Source organism: Ostrinia nubilalis, chromosome 9 (genome assembly GCF_963855985.1).
Source record: "Ostrinia nubilalis chromosome 9, ilOstNubi1.1, whole genome shotgun sequence".
In the NCBI taxonomy this organism is placed as follows: Eukaryota; Metazoa; Arthropoda; class Insecta; order Lepidoptera; family Crambidae; genus Ostrinia; species Ostrinia nubilalis.
Genome location: NC_087096.1, coordinates 4,573,333 through 4,596,841, shown reverse-complemented (window position 1 = coordinate 4,596,841; position 23,509 = coordinate 4,573,333). Strand labels below are relative to the sequence as shown.

Genomic DNA, 23,509 nt, shown 5'->3' with positions numbered 1-23,509 from the left:
AACGGGAGCGCCATCTTGCGGCTTAAATGCAAAAAATATTACGTTCCGTTTTCCACATACTAACTTATTTTTTAAAGAAAGAAAGAAAGAAAGAAAAATTTTTTATTTTGAATCGAGATTCAAAAAATATATTGTCATATTTTTGCGATAAATAAATGTGTAAATAATTTCCTAAGAAATAAAACTGGTTATACAAAAAAACTGACTATTTTAAAATCTCAAAGTACAATCTGAAAAAAATTCAAATCGTCCTGAAAATCATTGGGAAAATGGAAAATTGATCCACAGAATTAATCGCAATGTTATGACAGTTTTTTGTCGTTTGAACTTTGATTAACTTGAATAAAATTATTTTCTTGAGCATTACCTACACAGCTTTATTAATCTAAGCCTACACACAAAACTTCTGAGAAGTCCGTTAAATAATTTTCACAATTCTTACAAAATTTACTAATCCTATGTCGAGGCAAGTAGGCAGTTAATTCTTGTGTTATTAAGTGAAACTTGCGGTCTTCCTCTTTTCAGGACACATTGGAAGGGTGCAATCTAGGTGCAATAAGTTTCTGGTTCTAGTTAGAGCTTGGAGAGAAGAGTTAAAAGATTTAAAATGAAGCATCCTGGTTCGACCAGGTACCGGGTACCGGTTTTGATTCCCGGTCAGGCAAAATTTTTAAACTCTTACTAAGGTTCTGGAAGAATTTACTTAGATAATTTATTGACATTGCAGTTAATTTATTACTTCTTAGATGGCACACACGAATACAGTCTTATTGAATGTTAGTCTAGGCTTTTAATTTGTAGGACTAACTACATAGTAGGTACCACCTTACTATTATATTACTAGCCATACAACGCCCTAGTAACTTACGTAATACAACTTTTCATTGTTTCAGATAAGTACTTACTTTCCTCCCTCAAGTCTCCGCGAGACCAACCCCTTCCTTCAATTTACATAACTGGTTCTCGACATCTTACGTAAATTCCTTTACGTCCATATTCCAGCTTATTGTCTTTCAAATGTCGCGTTATTATGAGTAAAGGGGTGAATTATTGCGGCTCACAGCTGTGACGTTGCCGAGAGCCGGCGCCATTCGCGCGGGTGCGCGATCAATACTCTTATCAACATAGCTGTAGGTGTTTACATGCGCTAGTACACGCACAGCGGTCGCATGAGATTGTCGCGTCGCGAGTGATAACAGGCCGTGCAACAAATTCTTCAATCAGGGACATGTGAAACAACCAAGATGCCTCTCCCAGAGCTAATCAAACGGGCATCGAGCTATCTCCTCGGTCTAGAGTTTGAGGATGAGGAACCCCCGGATTACGTCGACAATGAAATATTGTTTTGCAAGAACAACGTGTGCGTACATCCGCCGACCATTGCCAGGCATGAACTGGATATCGTCCATCATCCCGGGTATCTCACAGTAACCACAAAAGTGTTTACAGACCAACACAACAACGCTAAGCGACCTACGCTCTTTCTGAATTGGATCCCTAACTCGACACTCAGAAAATGTCCTTCCGCGGTAGAGACGAGTCCGAGCGACGAGCTCGGGTACGGCGCGACAAAAGCAAACCCTAAAGCTATACCGAAGCCCCACAACGATGCTAAGACTAATAAAGTTGATTCCAACAACGAAAATGCCTTTTCCGATTCGTCGGAAACGACCAGTCTCAATTCCAATTCTGATAAACAAAGCATTAAGTCGTCCGATACTCGTTACACACATAACGACACGACTCAGGACGAGTTGTCAACGAGCTCTAAGCCGACTGTGAAGTCCGTAGATTCCGGAAAGGACAATGTGTTTGGTAGCTTTGAGAAGGACGAATCGAAGGATGAGGTGTTTAACGATAAACATGTGCGGTCGCAATCGATGACGTCCGTAAACATAACGATTGCGAATCCTAATATTGAGAATGTAGACTTGACACCAGATTCGCTGTCTGGGGATAAGTTTATTAGGTCGTTGTCTATGAGCTCCTGTGATGAGGGGAACCCGAACTGGATGAGCACTCCGGAGTTCCTGGCTTTGAAGCACAACTTGGTGTTTCCTGACAGCGTCCAAAGCTCCCCAGTGCCGCAACGGCGAGCCCCTATGAAATGCCGTAGGTAAGATTAATAAACAAACTGTAATTAGACATAATTGCGTTGATAAAGTCTAATTAAAATTATATCAACACACGCAGGAACCACAAACATTTTATCGAAACCGATACTGAATGTTTGCGCGTTAGGTAAGTATTACCAAAAATTTACGTATTTACCGATGTTAGCAATTAATGAGTCACTTTATCTTTAAGTACCTACGTAATTAATTTACATAAACTCCTCTTATTTACCTACTTAGGTAGCGAAGAAATTCAATCCAAACGCCTACGGTGGAAACTACTCAAGTTGAAATTATTCGTACCTACTTACTTACCTAATGAAGTAAACTTCAAAGGAAACCTTGCCCTTTATCTACCCTTTACCCCTAAGGTACTGATGACGGAAACGATATAGGTACTAAAATAAGGACATTCGGAATAGCAACATAAAGTTCAAAATGTTACAAAAACTTCTAAAAAGAAAAGTTTTCCATTTATTTTCCATCTATATGACAGACAATAAATCGTCGTTGAAATTAAATTGGACTGAATCCTACGGGCAGGATTGCGCGGGTCATTACGGGCACATTCTTGGGAGTTGAGAATCCCGCCACGTCTTCGGAATGCTTATTGCTTAGCAGTTTAGCGCCGCGTCACACTTTAATAAAGGATATTTATCTTTGATTTTATTTTCTCTCAGATACATTCTTCCCGTAGTTATGAACTGAAGCTACGGAATCTCATTTTGAAGCTTTAAAAATTCATAGGAATATCGTATGCGAATTAAAATACGCTTTTAACAACCTCGATATAATTAATTGCTGGCTGATAGCCAGTACACCCAAAACGCGCTTTAAAGTAACGACTTCTCATAAAAATTAACCGGCAAAAGCAGCAGCTGAAAACTTTTTCATGTAACTGTGTGTTTAGTAAGTTTCAATCTTTAAAACTCAACTTATTTGTAAAGTACCTAATTAAGGCCAGAAGGAGAATAGAAACTTCAGTAATCCACGTAACTATGAATTTTTACAGGTTTTCAGTGGATTTAAGTCAAATGCGGTCTCTACGGTTGTTTTTCAACGACGACAACTGCACGTGTGGTCAGCTGGTAGTAGCATCACGAGAGTCACAATATAAGATTCTTCATTTCCACCACGGAGGGCTAGATCACCTGGCTCAAGTTCTGCACAGATGGCATTCGTTGCTGCACAACATCAAACTAACTCCAGGTAAGTTTCCTATGCTAGTGCTATGGAGAGGGCGAGTGTATATCATAGTTGCGACAAACAAAGGTGCTACAAACGTAGTGGCGACAGTACGTTATGCCGACAATCAATGGCGCGACTGCACATTAGCTCGACGAACGTTAGCGCGACAGAACGATGGGGCGACAAATGAAAGCACGACAGTACTTTGGAGCGACAAACCCTAGCGCGACATTACTAAGGCTCGACAAACGATTGCACGACAGAACCTCCGATCGACAAACTAACTACACTGTGACACAACTTTTTACTCAACGACCTAAAGCATGACAAACATAGTAACAAGTTATTTAAAAAAATATGTATGTGGATGTATTCGTTCGTTCGTTCGTTCGTTTCAGCCGAAAGACGTCCACTGCTGGACAAAGGCCTCCCCCAAGGATTTCCACAAAGACCGGTCCTGCGCACGCTACGTCTTCCAGCTCGTGGTCGCCACTCAATGTGGATGTATTAGTAATGTACATAGCTGGGCATTAACTCGTTAATCCGTTAATCGTTAATTAACGAAGTTAACATTTCTATTAACGGATTAACTTTTAAGTTAACTTTAAAAAATGTTAACGGACTCGTTAACTTCCGTTAAATTATCCTAAGTCCGTTAATCGTTAATCCGGTACCTACAATTTACCAAAAAGATACAACAGGCACGCTGAAAAACGCGTTCTGACAAATACGTTCGGGCTCCCAGAACTTCCAGAACCCAAAACAACAGTTTTTGTAACCTTCACTAACGACACTGTCTTGTTAGTATGTGCGGGACAACTCTTGCAACTGAATTTAAGACCTTTCCTGAACCGATTGAGCTGGGTATACTTATGTAAGTAGGTACGATGACAATGCAACGTTATGGTACCATTGAGCTGGTCTGATGATGGAGTCATGAGGTGGCCATAGGAACTCCTAAATGAAACGGCGGCATCGCATCGAATTTGGGTTCGTTGGATTTCTTTTCGAGCACTTTAGTACTAGATGATGTCCAGGGTCCTGATGATGGAGTCAGGAGGTGGCCATAGGAATTCATAAACGAAACGGTGGAAACTTATAAGAGTTTGGGTTTTCTGGATTTGTCTTTTCGAGCACTTTGGTGCTAAATTGTATTGTAATTGAACCAAGGCTCTGAGATTGAGATACTACTAAAAAGTGTTTTAAACTTTGTTAAAAACAAGCTTTTATTCTGAAATGCAGTTGTACTAAAACGAAAAAAATAATTGTACTTAAGCAAGGTTCAAATAATTTCGAAAGCTTGTAGCGCAAACATAAAAGAGGAATAAATTCCATGCGCGATACAAGCTTTCGAAATTAATGAACCTCGCATACAATTATTTTTTCGTTTTACTATCATGTGTTAACGGATTAACGATTAACGTTAACTTGCGTTAAATCTTGCGAAATGTAACGTTTTAACGTTTAACGAAGTTAATTTTTTTATTAACGGTTTAACGATTAACGAAGTTAACTATTTGATTAACGGTGCCCAGCTATGGTAATGTATAATAATAATTAGGCTTTAGGTTTATTTTTTAATTACATGTTTACTTTAAAATTAAATTATACCTACACAAACTTTAACAAAAATTTAATTGTATAAAAATGTGAAAGTAAACATGAAAGTAAAAAAAAACCTAATTATGCATTATCAAATATTTTTTCGTATAACATTAATGTGATTTAAAAAAATATTAAAAATACAGAGAGAACATTTTTCTTAACGTTTATTATTTCTATTTTATAATTTATTTTATTCTATTTTTGTGTATAATTAAAGTAAACATGATAGTTTAAAGTTAAGTGATACATACTTATGGCACATTAAGTTGAAAATGTAAGATTAAAAATAAACCTAATATATCCACATACATATTTTTTAAAATAACTTGTTACTATGTTTGTCATGCTTTAGGTCGTTGAGTAAAAAGTTGTGTCACAGTGTAGTTTGTCGATCGGAGGTTCTGTCGTGCAATCGTTTGTCGAGCCTAAGTAATGTCGCGCTAGGGTTTGTCGCTCCAAAGTACTGTCGTGCTTTCGTTTGTCACCCCATCGTTCTGTCGCGCTAACGTTCGTCGAGCTAATGTGCAGTCGCGCCATTGATTGTCGGCATAACGTACTGTCGCCACTACGTTTGTAGCACCTTTGTTTGTCGCAACCATCAGAAATGAGATTCAAAAAAGAACTTAAGTCGCTGACATAGCCCCACGCTGAAGTGATAGTACACAGAACTGACGGCAGACGGGGCAGCAAAGTTCTGGAGAGGAGGCCACGTAACGAAAAGCGTGGCGTAGGACGACGTCCAAGACAAGGTGGATCGACGACGACCTCATAAAGGTAGCAGGAAGGCGCTGGATGCAGGCCGCTACCTAGCGGTCATTATGGAAATCATTGGGGGAAACCTGTGTTCAGCAGTGGACGCCCTATGGCTGAAATGATGATGATGAAGTTTTCTACTTAGAAACTAAAGAAAAAACTACCTACCTAGGTCTTTAGCCCATTTAGCTTTCCCATAGAGAACAGAGGTGGAATTGTGTAAAGCAATCGTAATCATTTGACAGTTCATAACGTACGATAAAGTCAGTTATACAAAGCGTTTGACAGAATAACCGTACGATATGAACTGTCAAATGATAACGATTGCTTTACACAATTCCACCTCAGAACTGTAAAGGTACGTTTACACGCTTGCCAAGCCTTCGCAAGCGGCAAACAGTCCCAAGCCTCCAAAAATCTCGTTTGGCGTTTGAAAGGAGTTTACACGCTTGGGAACGCGTCAGTCTGCAAGATAGATCCAAGCATGGCGGACACCGAACTTGTAACGGCCTGTTTCTTCTTATCTTTGTGATTTGCATCTTTCGGATTCCAGATGCAGGATTCCATCTGGTATGCTCGAGGAAGGAAAGACACTCGTCATTTGACCAGCTACTCATTTTTTTGTCCGTACAAGAGTGTACTCGCCGCGAGATCACAATGCCCACTGAACGTGGACCAACGTGTAAACGCGTCGCAAGCGCTTGCCGCAAACGCCCTTTGATCTGCGTCAAAAAACCGACACTCGACTGGATCGGAAGCAAGCGCCCACAAGCTCACGCAAGCCAAGCCAAACGCCCTCTTTACACGCTTGTGATTGTCGGGGCTTGCCAAGGCTTGGCAAGCGTGTAAACGTACCATAATGCTTCGTACTTATTAGCTATTCTGTGCCATGGTCAAACTAATGGGGCAATTATTCCTATACATTGTATCTTTTTCAACATAGCCATTGTAGACCGTCGTTTCTAAATACCAGTTTTCAGAAAGTTACGAACACAAATTAGCGTTATTTATCACCCTATTTGCTCGGATAACTCATCCGGATACAAAGTCGTGATGAGACGTCGTAGAAAGTTAGTTGAAAACAACTATTTTTTCATTTTACACAGTTATCATAATCGATCAATAAGTATTCGCTGGGTGCGAAGTACTAGGTGGGGGGGACATAATCTATCGCAGCGCTCATGGTGGTCAAAAGTAGAAATAATGTAAGCTCTGTCATCAGATGTATCTGTCAATGGCAAAGCGATTCTACATAATACATTTTAATATCATTAATTAATCGCATGAAAAGGGTCCTACTGGGAACTTAAATAAAAGAGTGGACTGTATTTCGATAGGGCTGTTTTAATAGCCGTTTACAATTTGGAAATAACTAAACTATACAACGTGGTAGTACAAAAATGAGTCACAGTAGTTGTTGTGCACAGATGTTTGCCTTATGATGAGAGCGTGAATTATTGAACTCTGCCCTTGTTTTGTTCTTAATTCTTCTACATCTCGGACTTGTCCAGCCAATACCAACAACTTTCCTTTAAATACGGTTTGTGGTTGGAATTTGATATTGTAACTCTCACAAACCCGGTCTTCAAAACGATACTCATTTCGATCTGAAAACGATATTTAATTTATTACTAGCGATACAAAAACATTTAAATATATTTACTGTTATATAATGAAACCGTTAAAGTAGCTTTTTCTTTTTGTTTTACTGTAAAACTACAACTATAAATGAAGTAAACAAACCCTGACACAATCAAAATTAAACACACTTTTTGGACTTACCTCATTTGATTTGAATGACCAAAATGATTTCAAAACCTTTTTTCCACCCAAATCGTGGTATCACAACAATTTATTAGTTGAAAATATTTGTTATTTTTTCATTTCGATATTTTTTCACAAATATACGACCTAAATGTCAATGTGACAGAACCCACAAAGTTGTGGACGCTAGTTGGCGCTGTAATCGTGCACGGAGCCAATACTTACCTACTTTCTTTGTCGCACACGTAAGTACACGATTTTCTTTTCGCTCTTGTTCTAAAAATAAGTTATTTAGGCTGACATTTTCTCGATAAAATTCTGAGTATATTTGTTATTCAATGTATCTGCTTGTCTCTTGCGTAGGAGGTACCTAACAACCCACTCAAGTTTCAGTAATGGATAAAGGCTGTATTTACAGTTAATGAAATACATCAAAGCTTGGGTGGATTATATTTACGCCTACGTCCAAACTACAAAGTAATTACTTTTCATAATTGAAAATTATTTTTCCCAGGCTCAGAGGAACCTAATTTGCCGTACCGTCATTTTATGGTCTGCCGTCCTGAAGTACAAAAATCTGAGCAGCATCCCGAAGAAGGAAAAGTTCCTAAAATCACCCCTGAACTGTTTTATGGCAAAATCATGAACAGCAAAGGGGTCATAGAAGACGATCTGTTTCTCAGAAAATGCGTGTTCTTTGGAGGTCTAGACAAGGAATTGAGGCGGGAGATGTGGCCGTTTTTGCTCCACTGCTACCCGTACAACTCGACTTATGATGAGAGGGAGATAATCCTGCAGATTAGGACAAGAGAATACGAAGAAATCACAAGGAGAAGACTTGAGAAGATGACGCCAGAACAGCACGCGAACTTCTGGAGGACGGTGCAATGCGTCATCGAGAAAGACGTCGTGAGAACGGACAGGGGCAATCCCTTTTTCGCTGGGGAGAACAACTACAACATTGAAATTATGAAAAACATTTTGCTGAACTACGCAGTTTACAATCCAGTACTGGGGTATGTTACTATTTTATCTTTGTTGATAAAACTGGAAAAACTGGTAGCATAATGAGGACATTTGTTTTTCAGATATACACAAGGCATGAGTGATCTCCTGGCACCAGTGTTATGCGAAATCAAATGCGAAGCCGAAACTTTTTGGTGTTTCGTCGGACTAATGCAAAGGGCAATCTTTGTTTGCACTCCAACTGATAACGATATGGATAACAACTTGGTGATTTATCATTCCTAATTTAATTAATAACAAAAAATAAGTGGCATATTCTAAATAAGAGTTTTTTTTCCAGAGCTACCTTCGGGAGTTGATTAGGATAATGCTGCCACACTTTTACAAGCATCTGGAAAAACACGTGGATGCAATGGAACTCCTGTTTTGTCATAGATGGATTTTACTGTAAGTCGTAATTTACATCTTCAAAAATTGTGTTAGATTTGTCTAATTACTTTTAATTAATAGTTTTGCGACTGAAATGACGTAGACGATCGTGCGTTGCGCATTGCGCTGCACACAATATAAAAATGTTTGTTTTAACATCATGAAAAATCTTATTTTCTTAAAAAAAAAGTAAAATATGAAAGTGATACTCAATACTCAATAGTTTATTTTGCATAACCACATTAGCATTCACATTTTAGGTCTTACAATTTAGGCAGTTATACAATGTGGACCCAGTTAGGGCACAGCAACTTTAGGAAGGAGACAGAACGACGATCTTAATAGTTTCAAAAAGAAATAAGTACACATTGAGTTTGGTGGAAATGTCATTATTAAACAATTCGATAATTATAAAATAAAGATAGAATTAATGAATTATTAAAATGGAAAAATATTGTTAAAATGTCATGCTAATTATTGTCAAGTGTTGAAATGTCAGGTTAAATATCAAGTGGGAAGCAGTTAGGTCCTACTAATTTATTATTCAGGTCAACAGTAGTAGTGATAGTATTACCTATTCTTTGCTTTCGATTCCCCTCTGAATAATTTAAGATTCCATTACACTTTGAAAATAAGACCAGACAAATCGCTTTATTCTACATACAATTTACTTCTCTGGACAAAAATATTGATACACAAACTTACTCCTTATTCCAGATGCTTCAAGCGCGAGTTCACTGAAGCAGTGGCTCTTCGCATGTGGGAGGCGTGCTGGGCCAACTACCAGACGGACTACTTCCACCTGTTCCTCTGCCTGGCCATCATCGCGGTGTACGCCGATGACGTCATCGCACAGGACCTGAACACTGATGAGATGCTGTTACACTTCAGCTCGCTAGGTAAGGAAATATGAAGTTAGTTCACTGAGGCGGTGGCGCTTATCATTTGTTACCAACTACCAGACGGCCTACTTCTACCTGTTCCTTTGCCTGGCCATCATCGTCGTGCACGACGATGACGTCATCGCGCAGGACCATGCTATTACATTTCAGCTCGCTAGGTAAGGAAAGATGTACTTAAGTATACATATAGTCATGTTAAATTTTATAAAGTTACATTAATGTTTACCAAATGGTCTTCTTCTTCAGATATTAATGGAATTCCACCTTATTATGTATGACTTACACATTTTTTATGAGCTATCAATATGCTGTCTTTGTTTGTTTACGGAAATGCCCACGTTTGTTTGTTATTTATCGACTACGATGTTTATGTTTTGGTATGTGTACTTATGTGATACTAAACAAATATTTCTCTATTTTATTTTATAGATGTGCCTAATTGGGAACGTTTTCTTTCCAGCCATGTACATGGACGGCCGTCTTATCCTCCGCAAGGCTCGCGGTCTCCTCCACCAGTTCCGATCTCTAGTCCGAGTGCCATGTACCCTAGCTGGCATGTGCCAGCGCTGCGGGCCTGGCATATGGGACTCCACACACAGACCTAGCATAGAATGCACTGGGGAACACCTAGTCTGCGAGTACAAGGCGCAGTAGGAATTGAGACTTGAAAGGTGAAACAGATGAAGATCGAAGACTTGCGATGGAAACTAAGCTGGCCCTGAATGGACAGGCTACACTTTATAAGAACAGTTATAGATCTAAGCATATAACATCTTCTGACTAATATTCTTGTGCCCAGGGAGTACAGTCAGCGTCAAATAGTTTGTGACACCCAGAGTGGCCAAAAAATTGACAACACATGTAACAAAGCCGTTTTGCAAACTTCTTGGCTCTTCTTCTTGGTACACGTAGGAATGTGGACAAACCTAATGTGGAAAAGAAAGCCCTCATTCCATAATTATGATGATTGTTCATCATCTGACACCAGTGTTTTTGCAGCCAGCATCATTAAATCAAAATTCATTGAGGGCGTGTGGCATTTGGCAGTACCTTAATTTTTAATAGCTTAGATCTATAACCGTAAAACAGCCGACGGATTTTCTGGAAAAATGTCGGTATCTTGTCCATAACAACAACTTGACAGCAACTGTGCTTGGCATAAAGCAGAATCATTGCGTTGTCGCAAGTACGCGGGATGAGTCCTTATTAAGATCAAAACAGTTGAGCATCAGTTCAGTTTTGGCAGGAAAATCGGTAATCGTTTTTGTTTATTATTTTAACAGTTACACCAAAATAAAAAAATAACTACCACATTAGCGAGTAAAAAGTTAGTCAAGTTTGCTAAGCAATTCTTCAAGACAAAATGCCTAAGCAATAAGTTTTTTGTGATAATAATTTTTTTGGCGCCTAGCTTCTGTATTTAGTTAGATTTCTAACCAAGCAAGTATAAAATTAGATATGTACTACATACAGTACAAATGACAGTATTACCAGAATTAAGGAGCTTGGTAGATTTTGTATTATTTATAGTGTGAGACATGACAGTCACAGGTCACAGCGTGAAAAGGGACAATTAAAGTTTGTGAGATAATTAATTTCACATGAAAATCTGTTTGTGGGGTTAACCCATAATTCGATAGTGAAAAAAAGAGGTTTTTTCCACCAATTGACGGAACATATCAGCGTGGAAACAATTGAAGACGTTCTTAAAATAAAGTAATGAATTACTGTATTGTTAACTTCGTATACTTATTCGTACGTTCTTAAGTTTGCAAGTTCATCATGATGTACCTATTGTTAAATGTCGTTAAAATAAATTCATATCGCGCACTTAATCATTTGAAGATCGTTTATTATTGTCATCTATTTACTATCTATTGTCATCTAATAATGTTATTATGATGATACGTTGGTACCTGTTTATAGAATTTATAGGACGTAATAAGTATTAATGGATAGCAAGTGAATTTACCTAAGATATAATACTAGACACCAGCTGGCAAACGTATCTATAAAGTGTTCAAACTTGTTACGTTTGCCTGATGTCAATTGGCTCATACTTACTTCGAAGTAGTAAAAAATATATTTTTTAATATTGTTGTGGTGGTGTCTGGTACTATACTTAGGCTATCGAGGAAATGTATGTGTCGTAGTCGGATTGTATAATCCGCCGTTTTACATTACCACTAGGCATTTTACATTACAGCTCTGTTTTGTAATACGGCGGTTCAACGTTTAGGCGGATTGAATACGGCTGAATGAAAATCCGCTGGAATATATTCGGCGCCAAACGTTCTTCAATACGGCTAGCCGTAATGTAAAACAGCGCGTCATTACCCGCCGCTTTGACAGTTTTTAGTTCAAATTTTCAACACCGTGGCGCTGCCTGACATAACAACAACAATGGCGTCGGATGCAGAAAATGTGTTGCTAAATTACGGGGTTATTTAATTTTCTGAATCTAATAAAGAAAAGTTATAAATATGTGTGTCGACAGTTAGTTTAACAACAGTTTTAACTTGCAATTGAAGAATTTCTATTCTTCACAATGTGGAACAGTCAAAAAACCGTGGACAAGGGACCGAGTTTTGGAGGTTATAGCCCACATCAAAACCGCTAAAGTGGCTATGGATTCTGGTGTTCGGCGGAATCCTACTCAATATTAATGGAGCAAAAAGTATGGTATTATGACAGTGGCCGGTGAAGATTTTGAGATATCTTTTATTTTAAAATGTTTGTTTGAACCTTGTGATTACTCATTACGTTTAATGACTAAAGCCAAATATTTTATTAAATTATTAACTTTCAAAAAGTTTATTTGTTTTGAGATGGCTGTCCCCTGTGATTTATAAATAAGTATACAAAAAAATTACTGAAGCCAAATATATAAGGTGTTATTTTTTGTACTGATCATACTTTACCAACGCATCTAATAAAATCATACAAATACAACCCAAGTGTTTTTAAAAAAAAATTCAGGCTAGTTTTCGAGTAAAACGACAAAGAATGTTTCGAAAAAAATAAAAAATAAATCATCCTTTGAGCGCGGTGAGTATTCGTTTGTACGCACTATCGTAGTAGCCGGCCGAGGGCAACGACCTGCCACGTGCCGCGCCGCGTGAGTCGGCCATATTGATATCGCTCGCTGCCAGTCGCTCCGCGCCCACAGCCCGCGCCGAGCCGCCGATCGGCATGCGGGAGCGCAACAACATAAATAATCGTCCCAGTCCGTCCAATGCGCCCAAACGTATTGCAGTGTATGTGTGATTTATTACAATGCCGCGCTTGATCAATAACAAAACGCAGGTGAAATTATGTTTCGGGCACACTAACTGGCCGACGAGAAACATTGACGAGTCGAAAACCTTCATTGCTTGTTTGGAGCCGCGCAGCGCTTCAGGGAGCGCAGCCGTATCCTGACTTGACGAGTTCAATTTCAATCACCGGCACAGTGCTGGCGGTACCCAGATGCGAGCGCCGCAGACGGCGGCTTTTGCGTAAAAATACGGAATGCCTTATCAAGGAGTTGTTGCCAAAGGGCCACGACCGCGACCTAGTTCTATCGATGGTTATTGCGGAAGTCTACCTAGGTACATACCTACAGTGTGATTTGGACAGATGAGTGCTTGTTTACGCGAAAGGGACTTTTTCCGTAAAAAAGTTAGTGCGCGAATTGTGAATACAACATCCGACGTGGTGTCTAGTGAACAGCAAGCAAGTGTGCAGCCCGAAAGCATTAACTCAATTCGATCGTGGCTAGATTAGACAGTGCAAGACAGTGTTTACGTGAACATTCAACAAAGGCTTGACGTTCAAAATGTATTGTGATTAGTGTAATAATAACCTAGGAACTTTAAATAACAACATTCAAAATAGGTAAATGTGTGAATAAGGAAAATCAATGAATCTAAAGTGTGATGGCAAATCATAATTTAGGAATTAAAACCAGGAAAATTGATCAGTGAGTTTTATTTACAACACATAATCATATTCAATATTAGGGTGCATTTCCACTGACGCGAAGCGAAGTAGTGATAGGTATGTACCTACTACCTATCAATTTTTTATTACGTCTCTAAATAAATTGCGTAGGCATTACGAAACCGTAGATATTGAATTCCAATTTCTATCCTTTTCTAAATTTCTAGTTTAACGCGGATGATTCGCCTCGGTTCGTTGGAAAAGTCCCCCGCTATTACACTAATGAAAATACACTTATTTACCTACTTATGTAGCTAGATTTTGTTTCTCCCAGCGCGTAGTACCTATTAACATGACGTAACATCGTACATACTCACGAGTGATAATTTTTGGTAACGTAGGTTTAGTGTAATCTAACCTTTATGTGTGTGAACGTTGAATGAATGCGCGCGGCCATTGTTCGTACTCGTATGAATGAAATGAGTAAAGAAAGAGAGAGAGGCAGTGAGTGAAGACAGGATGGTTGTAAAAATAATATCTTTTTTTTGTTAGGAAAAGTAAAAACAAAAACTAGCCTGAATTTTTTTTTAAAAACACTTGGGTTGTATTTGTATGATTTTATTAGATGCGTTGGTAAAGTATGATCAGTACAAAAAATAACACCTTATATAATTTAGTATTACTTACAGTAACGAAGATAATAATTCTTACTTAATTACTAAGGAACATCGTGAGAAGAAATGTCTTATTAAAATTTATTTTCATTAAACATTGTTTTATTTTGTAAGTATGGTCACCCTACAATCTAAATAATAGTACGATGCGGCTAAACGTGGGCCGCCGTATTGAAGAACGTATCGCAATGACAATCCGCCTAAACGTTGAACCGCCGTATTACAAAACAGAGCTGTAATGTAAAATGCCTAGTGGTAATGTAAAACGGCGGATTATACAATCCGACTATAGTCCAGTCAATAAAGCATTATAGATGGAAAACTGTAGAACACAATTTCTGACTTCAGGACTTTATTTAGACTAGTTAGGAGGTGAACATAGCAAAAGTCCCCGCCCTTAGCCCTTGAGCCGGCGGGGAGAGGGCGGTTTAAAGGTGCCACTTTCCGGTTTTTCGCTTAATCCTCGGAAACTATGCGTCCTAGTGACATGACTACTTTGAACCAAAAAAAGCATATTCAATTTGCTACAGGTGAGATAGAAAAGTTTTTCTATTAATTGTATAGTTTTCGCGGCATCTGCTCTAGAAGGTTTGTAATATTGGAAATTTTATTTTTGTCTTACATGTTTCCATCAGGAGAAAATCGACTAAATCAACATTGAGCAATCATCCTAGACATGCGGGAGCATGTTAAGCCTAGTTCCAGGGAGGGGACTGCACCGTGCGTATATTTAGACGAACCACTTTGAGCCACTTTTGACTCCTCATCACTCAAAAACTACTGTGCATTAACACTTCAAATTTGGCTCATGTGTTGAGACTTGCAAGATATACATCAGTTTCAAATTTCATAAATATGCCTCAAACGGTTCTTTAGATATTGACGTCCAAAAATCTACATGTCTGACCTATAGACTAAATTCTAACCACTTCCAGATGACCTCGAAGGTTCAAATTTGGCATCCAGAAAGGTAGTTATGTAAATACATAGGAACAAATAAAAAACCAGTAAATTTTAACATTTCACATTTGATAGATGGGTCATTCCATAAAAATCTGTATATTTTCGACGTCATTTTGTCCGTAACTTTTTTAAGATGCTTTTGAATACTTTATTAGTGTAAATTATAGTTTATTAATTAATTATGTTATGTCTAAAAGGGCCACTCACTTTATGCTTTATTTTAGGAGAAATTATAATTTTCAATTTTTTCATACTACATTACTCCTATATGACTTCTAATAAAGTATAAAACTTATAACCTTAACATTAATAGATAAGTTAATATACTTAATGTAGTTGTTTTGTTATTATCACTATATAAAAAACGTCATTCCCTAACTAGTAATTTAGACCCAAGCGCCGTTTAAAGCTAGGGCCTGACGGTCTAGGGACTGACGATTTGGAGTAAAACTTAACTGTTTGCGTGTTCAGAGTGTGTTCCTAGGCTTCTAATTTCTAGCTATTGTCTGTGACTCCTAATCTTCTTGTGTGTATGGATCAACACGGGTAAATCAGGCGACTTTGAAGATATACTGGGATTTATTACTTTACAATAAAGCGTTTACAATATTTCAGTTGAAAGTTCAAATGAGAATGAGAGACGTTAAGCGTCCGTGCAATCGTTTTTATAGGTGTGCTTCAGCGCCATCTGTTGTGGTTTCTTGACATCGCGTGACGTAATCGATGCGGTGTGCTCGGTGATAGTATTGCCATTGATCTTTGGTTGGAGCTTCTCACGCGCTCCAATAGATGGCTCTTCTTAACATTCCGGCGGGCCTTGAGAGACTCCCTCTCAACATCTCAGCTCACGTCGCGTCGTGTCACGCGCCGAGCCTCGAACCTGGCACCTCAGCGACCGGAAGTGGGCATATCTTTGAGAATGCCCTGTGTATGACGCCCGTGGCCGTCCGAATGACAGCAACCCTTGGTACGCCGTCACTGCCTGAAATCAGAGTTATTATGCGTCCTAACCGCCATTTCAGCGGCGGAAGGTTATCGTCCTTTATGACAACCAATGTTCCAGTTTGCAAGTCTTCAGTTTTCTGTTGCCATTTAGTACGTTTCTGAAGCTCTGATATGTACTCTGTAGACCATCTCCTCCAAAATGTCTGCCTCAGCTGTTCAACTCGCTGGTAACGATTGAGTGTGTTCGTGGTTGCAGCGGTAATATCACTTTCTGCAGGTGCAGTCAGCGGCCGACCAATAGTGAAGTGGGCAGGAGTGAGTGGAGAGTAGTCGTTGGGGTCTGAGGATAAAGGATACATAGGGCGGGAATTCAGGACAGCTTCAATTTGTACCAAAACTGTGCTGAATTCCTCATAAGTCATGTTTACATTTCCTACCACACGTGTTATATGGTGCTTACAGGACTTGATCCCAGCTTCCCATAAACCGGCAAAATGAGGCGCGTAAGGGGGAATGAATTTAAATTTAATGTGATTATCTGAAGCGTAATCAATGATAGACTGAGAATTACTCTTTAAAAAATCTGAAAATTCACGAGCTGTTCCTACAAAGTTACGTCCATTATCGGAAAATATTTGATAAGGTTTTCCTCTCCGGGAAATAAATCGTTTCAGTGCTAAAATATAACTCTGTGAAGACAAACTAGTTACTAGTTCCAAGTGTATCGCTCGAGTTGAAAAACATATAAATAGACATAAATAACATTTTTCTAGTCTGGAACCCCTACCTTTCTTATTTAAAATAAATAAAGGTCCAGCATAGTCTACTCCACAGTTTATGAAAGGAAAATTTGCAGTTACTCGTTCAGTTGGTAAGTTACCCATGATTGGTTGTACTATTTTACCTTTCAAACGACAACACATGACACACTGGTTAACGACTTTTTTTGCTAAGTTTCTACCGCCTAGTGGCCACCAATTGTCTCTGATATGAGATAAAATTAATTGAGGCCCAGCGTGCAATAATTTTAAATGTTGACTTTGAAATAATAAATAGGTAAAGATATGTTTACTACACAATAAAATGGGGTGCTTTTTGTCATATGAAAATTCAGAATTAACTAATCTGCCCCCGACTCTTATGATTTTGTCAGCATCTAAAAATATATTTAAACTGGAAATATTACGTTTTGATTTATTTATAGAAAGATTATTATAAAGCGCATTGTATTCTTCAGGAAACGATTCTATTTGTGCCTGTCTAACTATAAACAATAAGGATTTATCAAGTTCTTCTACTGATAACGGCCCGTGTAACCGCTCATCAATAGATTTTGTTCGTATGTTATGTATAAAACGCATTACATAAGCACAAGATCTTTGTAATCGATTTAGTTTAGAAAATCGGCTGAAATCAATGACAGGTAAATTAGAATCGCTACTACAGAACAAGTTTGTAGTGGGAAGTTTTAATTCAGGCAAATCATTTAAGTTTTGCAAAATATTATTTTGATTTTGTGACCATTTTATGCTATCTTCAAATAAAAAGGTGGGTCCGTTCCACCATAAAGCTGATGAACTTAATTCATTTAAAAGTACTCCACGGGAAACCAGGTCAGCTGGATTATTTGACGAGTTTACATGCAGCCAAATTGTGTTGCTTGTCAACTCATTTATCTCAACAACGCGATTCTGAACAAAAGTCTTTAACTGATGTGGTGACATTTGCAACCATCTGAGAACTATAGTAGAATCTGTCCAAAAAACAACTTTGTCAAAGTTCAATCGAAGTGATTTAATTATTTTATCATACAATCTAGCTCCCAATAGTCACAAAATATAACAGAAGGTAAACTCATGTATGTACCTCGCTTTGCATACCTCTCTCGCTCGCACGCTCGGCCGTCGCGCTAGGGTTGGCTTGCCATGTGTTGCGTTTATTTCGTTATGATAGAAAAATGTTAAATAAAAAGACAATAACAGATATCCACGTATACTTATTTATATTTAGTACGTTATTATAGTAATAGTTTGCAAACAAATACACGAGAAGGAAGTAGTATTTAGTTGAGTGGTTGACACTATTATCTAACTATAATATTATAAATGCGATAGTTTGGATGTCTGGATGTTTGTTGCTCTTTCACGCAAAAACTACAGAACGGATTTTGATGTAACTTTACAGTATTATTGTTTACAACCCTGAATAACATACAGGCTATAATTTATGACGATCTGTGACAAACTAAATTTCACGCGGGTGAAGCCGCGGGCAAAAGCTAGTTATCCAATAATTCCTAAAACCTCTCTAAAACAATTCGATATTCCTAATAATTGAGTTGGCTTTCAATTTCAATTGAAATTCAAATAAATAACTTACTTACCTCCCCGAATCAACTGGTAATTTACAAAAATGAAAATTCGGTATTTAATGATGAGTTTAAGCAACCAAATACCGAACAATTATAATACGACTTTTTCTATTCACTCATTTTCGTCAATTTCGCAAAACAAAATAATATCACAGGCGGTTATCCGGCACGTGACTCAAGCGAACCACAGCGAACGTGTGGCGAACGTCTGTCGCGCCACGTCGCGCTCGCATTCGTCCAAGACAGTCTTGCTAGAGCGGTGTCTGTCTATGTGTGCGTGGCTCGAGCGCGTTTAGTATGGAGTTTGTCTTCTGTTATATTTTGTGCAATAGTGCACCGCATAACTCGAGCCGTGGAATGCTAACCGGTTTCACTGGCGCGACGCGGCTCTTCGAACATAATAATCTCACCGTGATGACGTCATCATTACTATTGCACGTCCGAACATAAGCGCACGCACCGTATGCAGCCTCGCTCGCATCCGTAAATATGTGTAATTCGATCCTAGAATGGTCACACGTTCCTACAACATGACGCGGTACGCGAATATTATGTAAATAAGTTAATGCTTCAATAAACTTTTCCCAATTCTTTAAAATATTAATAGGTACTTCATCGTCCCAATCAAGTTTACATAACCATAACTTTTGTAATATCATTTTGCCAATAATTATAAACGGACTTAACAAACCGAGAGGGTCATAAATCTGTGAAACAATTGATAGAATTTGTCGTTTACTAACATTATTACATTCAAAATTGACCTTTGATGTGAAATGAAATTCGTCGCTTTTGTTAAACCAACCTAAACCAAGAGTATTACTGGAATAATTTTCATCTAAAGAAAAATTTTTGGAATTATCAAAAGTTATGTTATTATTCAAAATATTTTCAGGCGAATTAAATGTCCATTTCCTTAAGGGAAAACAACCAGATAGACAAGTTTCAGATACACCCTTACATATGTGTGATAACTTCTCAATACAATCTGAACCAGTTATAAGGTCATCTACATAAAAATCTGTTAATATTGTACGTGAAATGTCTTCGTCCGTACAGTCAAAGCCTAGTTGTTTAATGCAACGATTGCTCAAGTACGGTGCAGACGCCGTACCGTATGTTACAGTATTAAGCCGGTACACACTGATAGGCTGTGATGGATTTTCTCGCCATAATATTAACTGTAAATCTCTTTGATTTTCATGAATTAATATTTGCCTGAACATTTTCTCGATATCCGCGCAAGCGACAAATTTATATTGACGAAAACGCAAAATTATAGAAAATAATTCGTTTTGCAATGCAGGCCCTGGCATTTGGACATCATTTAAAGATTTGCCAGTTGATGTTTTTTGGCTTGCATTGAAAACTACTCTTAGTTTTGTAGTAGTACTTTGCTCTCGTAAGACACCGTGATGCGGTAGAAAATAATGAGGTGAAGTGTAGTTTTCAATACGTGTCATGTGACCTAGGTCTAAGTACTCTTGCATAAAATCACTATACATTTTTTTATACTCTTGAGACCGTTCTAACCTGCGTTCTAATGACAAAAATCTATTTTTTGCAATATCGTAACTATTACCTAATTCATCAAGTACTAATTCATTTCGTACTGGAATGCGAACTGAAAAACGACCATCAACTGCACGTTTTGTAGTTTCAGTAAACAGCTGTTCACAATGGCGTTCTTCCTCTGTAAGATATTGTTTATGTCTATAATTTTCTTCTAATTCCCAAAATTTACGTAACTGCTCATCTAATTGTAAAGATTGCAAATGATGACATTGTATTTTGTTATTTATTGATTTTGAATTATAAACAATGCCTGAAATAATCCAACCTAGCGTAGTGTTTTGTAGGTAAGGACCTGCCGGTAAACGCATTTTACCTTCTATCAACAATTCCCAAAACACGTCAGCCCCGATCAATAAATCAATTTTTGACGGTAAATAAAATAACGAATCGGCTAACTGAATATTATTCGGAATGTCTAAAGAGTTATAATGTAATGGAACTGTTGGTAAATTTGAAGTTATATGTTTCAAAACTATACATTTACAGCGAGTATTATAATCACCGTTTAATGACCTGACCTTAATTTCGCACAACTCTGTTGACTGAGTGTGTGAATGCCCTATTCCTGTGATATGATATGTGGACTGTATCGAATCGACTTTTAATTTTTTACGTAAATTTTCTGTAATTAAACAGTGTTGACTGCCGCTGTCTAACAAAGCGCGAGCCTTATGATATACATTGTCATTACCTGCTATCTCCACTAAAGCTGTGGATAATAAAACAGTTTCTGACGCCTGCGTATACAAACTATTGTTCGAATTCTCGTTTCGTGTCGGTTCGGCTGTATGTAACACTGCCGACGAGTGCAGTACGGGGTTCGAATCCGGTTGGCACTCCACGACTGATACTAATGCGTTTTCTACTTTATCATTATTGTTACTGTGCAATAAACTGTTGTGTTTTCTACTGAACTGTTTACATGGACCAAAATAACAATTTGAAGCGAAATGTCCAGCTCGTAAACAATTAACACATAACCTTTTATTATTAACGAATTCTAATCTCTCTTTAACGTTTAAATCCAAAAACTTAGTACAAGAATAAAGCGAATGATTTCCGCTGCATAATGAGCATGTGCGGGTACTTTTGGAATTCACATTATTTTTTGTTGAAGCGAAAATATGTGATTTTTGTTGCGATTGTTGTTGAGGTTTTTTATTGTTATCAAAAGGGACTTTACTATTAGAAAATGATGAAGAATTATGCGCTTTAATCATTTCTAAAGTGTCTGCCTTATTTTTCAAGAATGTAATGAGATCGTCTAACTTAATGCGTTTATGATGCTGCGTAAATAAATTATTTTTATGTTCCTCCCACTCTTTCTCAACTACTGCGTCTAATTTGGAGGTAATGATATAAATAATAAGTGTATCCCAATATTCTATAGGTTCCCCGAGTGTCTTTAAGGCACGTAAATTCTTTGAAACTATATCAATTAATTTCCTTAAATGAAATGAAGTCTCTTTATTTAGATTTTGAATGGTAAATAAAGACTTCACATGATTATGTACCAGCAACTTGACGTTATTATACCTCTCATTGAGCAAATCCCAAGCTATTGTGTAGTTTTCTGATGTGCATTCTATTGATTTAATAACTTGAGCTGCCTGACTAGTTAGCGATGTACGCAAATAATGGAATTTACGAATGTCATCAAGCTGGGTGGAGTTGTGAATCATAGAAAGGTAGGTATCCCTGAACTCTAACCAATTTTCAAACGACCCGTCAAAGGAGGGTAGTGAAATAGTAGGAAGCTTAATATTTATCGAAGCTTCACACCTAGAACTAGCACTAGTTGTATCAGAAAGGCTAAAACGTTTTATTAAACCTTCTGCTTCTGCCATGGTTTCGTAATAAATATTTTCAAACGATTCACGATGTTCTAACTGAATTGCAGTTTCACTATCTAACACCATGAGCATTTCGATGGAGCTTTGAATGCTATTAAATTCACTAAATAATGATTTGGCTAATTCACTACGCAATTTTAATTCGGTTAATTGTTTATCGCTAGGACGAGAGTGGCTATGAAAAGAATTTACAAATTTTACGAATAACGTCAGTCTACCCTTGATTGAACCGCGTTTTTTATTTAATTCTCTAATTACAGTATCATCAGAATCTACGCACAAATTAGGAGATTTACAACGGTTTTCAACACTCATTTTGACGATTTATAAAAGTGGGTACTCACCAAATTCCTGTAAACTGCGTACGTGACTCGTGAGGAAGCACAACACGGTACCTAGAGGAACAAGCACAGCTTTAGTAAAATTGAAATAGGATAAGATGGGGGAAAAAAGGAACGATTTGGCCAGACCCTTTGCTGATCCCTCGATGTGATGATGGATGATGCGGCTCTGAAGGTCCAATGTTTGCGTGTTCAGAGTGTGTTCCTAGGCTTCTAATTTCTAGCTATTGTCTGTGACTCCTAATCTTCTTGTGTGTATGGATCAACACGGGTAAATCAGGCGACTTTGAAGATATACTGGGATTTATTACTTTACAATAAAGCGTTTACAATATTTCAGTTGAAAGTTCAAATGAGAATGAGAGACGTTAAGCGTCCGTGCAATCGTTTTTATAGGTGTGCTTCAGCGCCATCTGTTGTGGTTTCTTGACATCGCGTGACGTAATCGATGCGGTGTGCTCGGTGATAGTATTGCCATTGATCTTTGGTTGGAGCTTCTCACGCGCTCCAATAGATGGCTCTTCTTAACATAACACAAATGCAGATTAACTTTATATTATAAGATGCTTAATACGATGTACCGAAAATAGCCGAAAAACCACACGTAAATACTATTAAATTATATACAATTTCCTATTGTAATCAATAAAGCTACTCAACTAGGGACTGACGAAGTGACTGGATCAACACATGTTTCCGCAACAACTGCCACGTTTGCACTAATTCAAAAAACGGCTACCGCAAAGCCAGTTTGGTCTGAGGATAACTTCGTATCGTACTTTAAACTCAACTAAATGTCATTCACTCTAAATACATATTAAAGCGCGAAATTATAAAATCAGTGCGTGGCGAGGGAATGACGCTAAAAGCTGTGGACTCTTTTTCAACTAAAGAAAATCAAATTATTGTTTATTGAAACCGCAGAATATTAACAGAGTTTGGTGTAATATACATTTAAATTGATTATTCGTTAATTAAAACAAAGGATAAAGTTGATGTTTTTATAAATATGGGTTCCAAAACACAAACTTTTGGAGTACGGACATGCCTAGGGAATGACGTTATGGGTCATTTAAAAGGAATTTAAGATGTTTTAAAATTAGTTTCAAAAAATATAAATGGGTGATGAATAAAGCACATTGCGA

The 23,509-nt window shown here is 37.8% G+C and overlaps 1 protein-coding gene and 2 long non-coding RNA genes across 3 annotated transcripts; 1 reads left to right on the top strand and 2 right to left on the bottom strand.

The window, feature by feature from the left end:
* The first annotated feature begins 1,148 nt into the window (after positions 1-1,148).
* Positions 1,149-12,605, top strand: LOC135074446 (TBC1 domain family member 16). Its single transcript, XM_063968739.1, has 7 exons — positions 1,149-2,116; positions 3,127-3,323; positions 7,939-8,440; positions 8,513-8,657; positions 8,731-8,837; positions 9,537-9,718; positions 10,182-12,605. Exons 1-7 carry the CDS (start codon positions 1,245-1,247, stop codon positions 10,373-10,375), a joined length of 2,199 nt encoding a protein of 732 aa, XP_063824809.1. The 5' UTR covers positions 1,149-1,244; the 3' UTR covers positions 10,376-12,605.
* On the bottom strand, positions 6,985-7,641 carry LOC135074931 (uncharacterized). Its single transcript, XR_010257918.1, has 2 exons — positions 7,443-7,641; positions 6,985-7,267 (listed from the first exon to the last, which is right to left on the bottom strand). It is a non-coding gene; the product is annotated as an uncharacterized LOC135074931 (long non-coding RNA).
* A 3,530-nt stretch (positions 12,606-16,135) lies between the features above and the next one.
* Positions 16,136-22,890, bottom strand: LOC135074440 (uncharacterized). Its single transcript, XR_010257839.1, has 3 exons — positions 22,494-22,890; positions 22,368-22,418; positions 16,136-16,564 (listed from the first exon to the last, which is right to left on the bottom strand). It is a non-coding gene; the product is annotated as an uncharacterized LOC135074440 (long non-coding RNA).
* Between the last annotated feature and the right edge of the window lie 619 nt (positions 22,891-23,509).

What these genes read in the sequence shown, in the direction of transcription:
- LOC135074446 (XM_063968739.1), top strand. Translation starts at nt 1,245, where the DNA reads ATGCCTCTCCCAGAGCTAATCAAACGGGCATCGAGCTATCTCCTCGGT. An exon ending in GCCCCTATGAAATGCCGTAG is followed by an intron (nt 2,117 to 3,126) that starts GTAAGATTAATA and finishes GAATTTTTACAG; the next exon opens with GTTTTCAGTGGATTTAAGTC. An exon ending in TGTCATAGATGGATTTTACT is followed by an intron (nt 8,838 to 9,536) that starts GTAAGTCGTAAT and finishes TCCTTATTCCAG; the next exon opens with ATGCTTCAAGCGCGAGTTCA.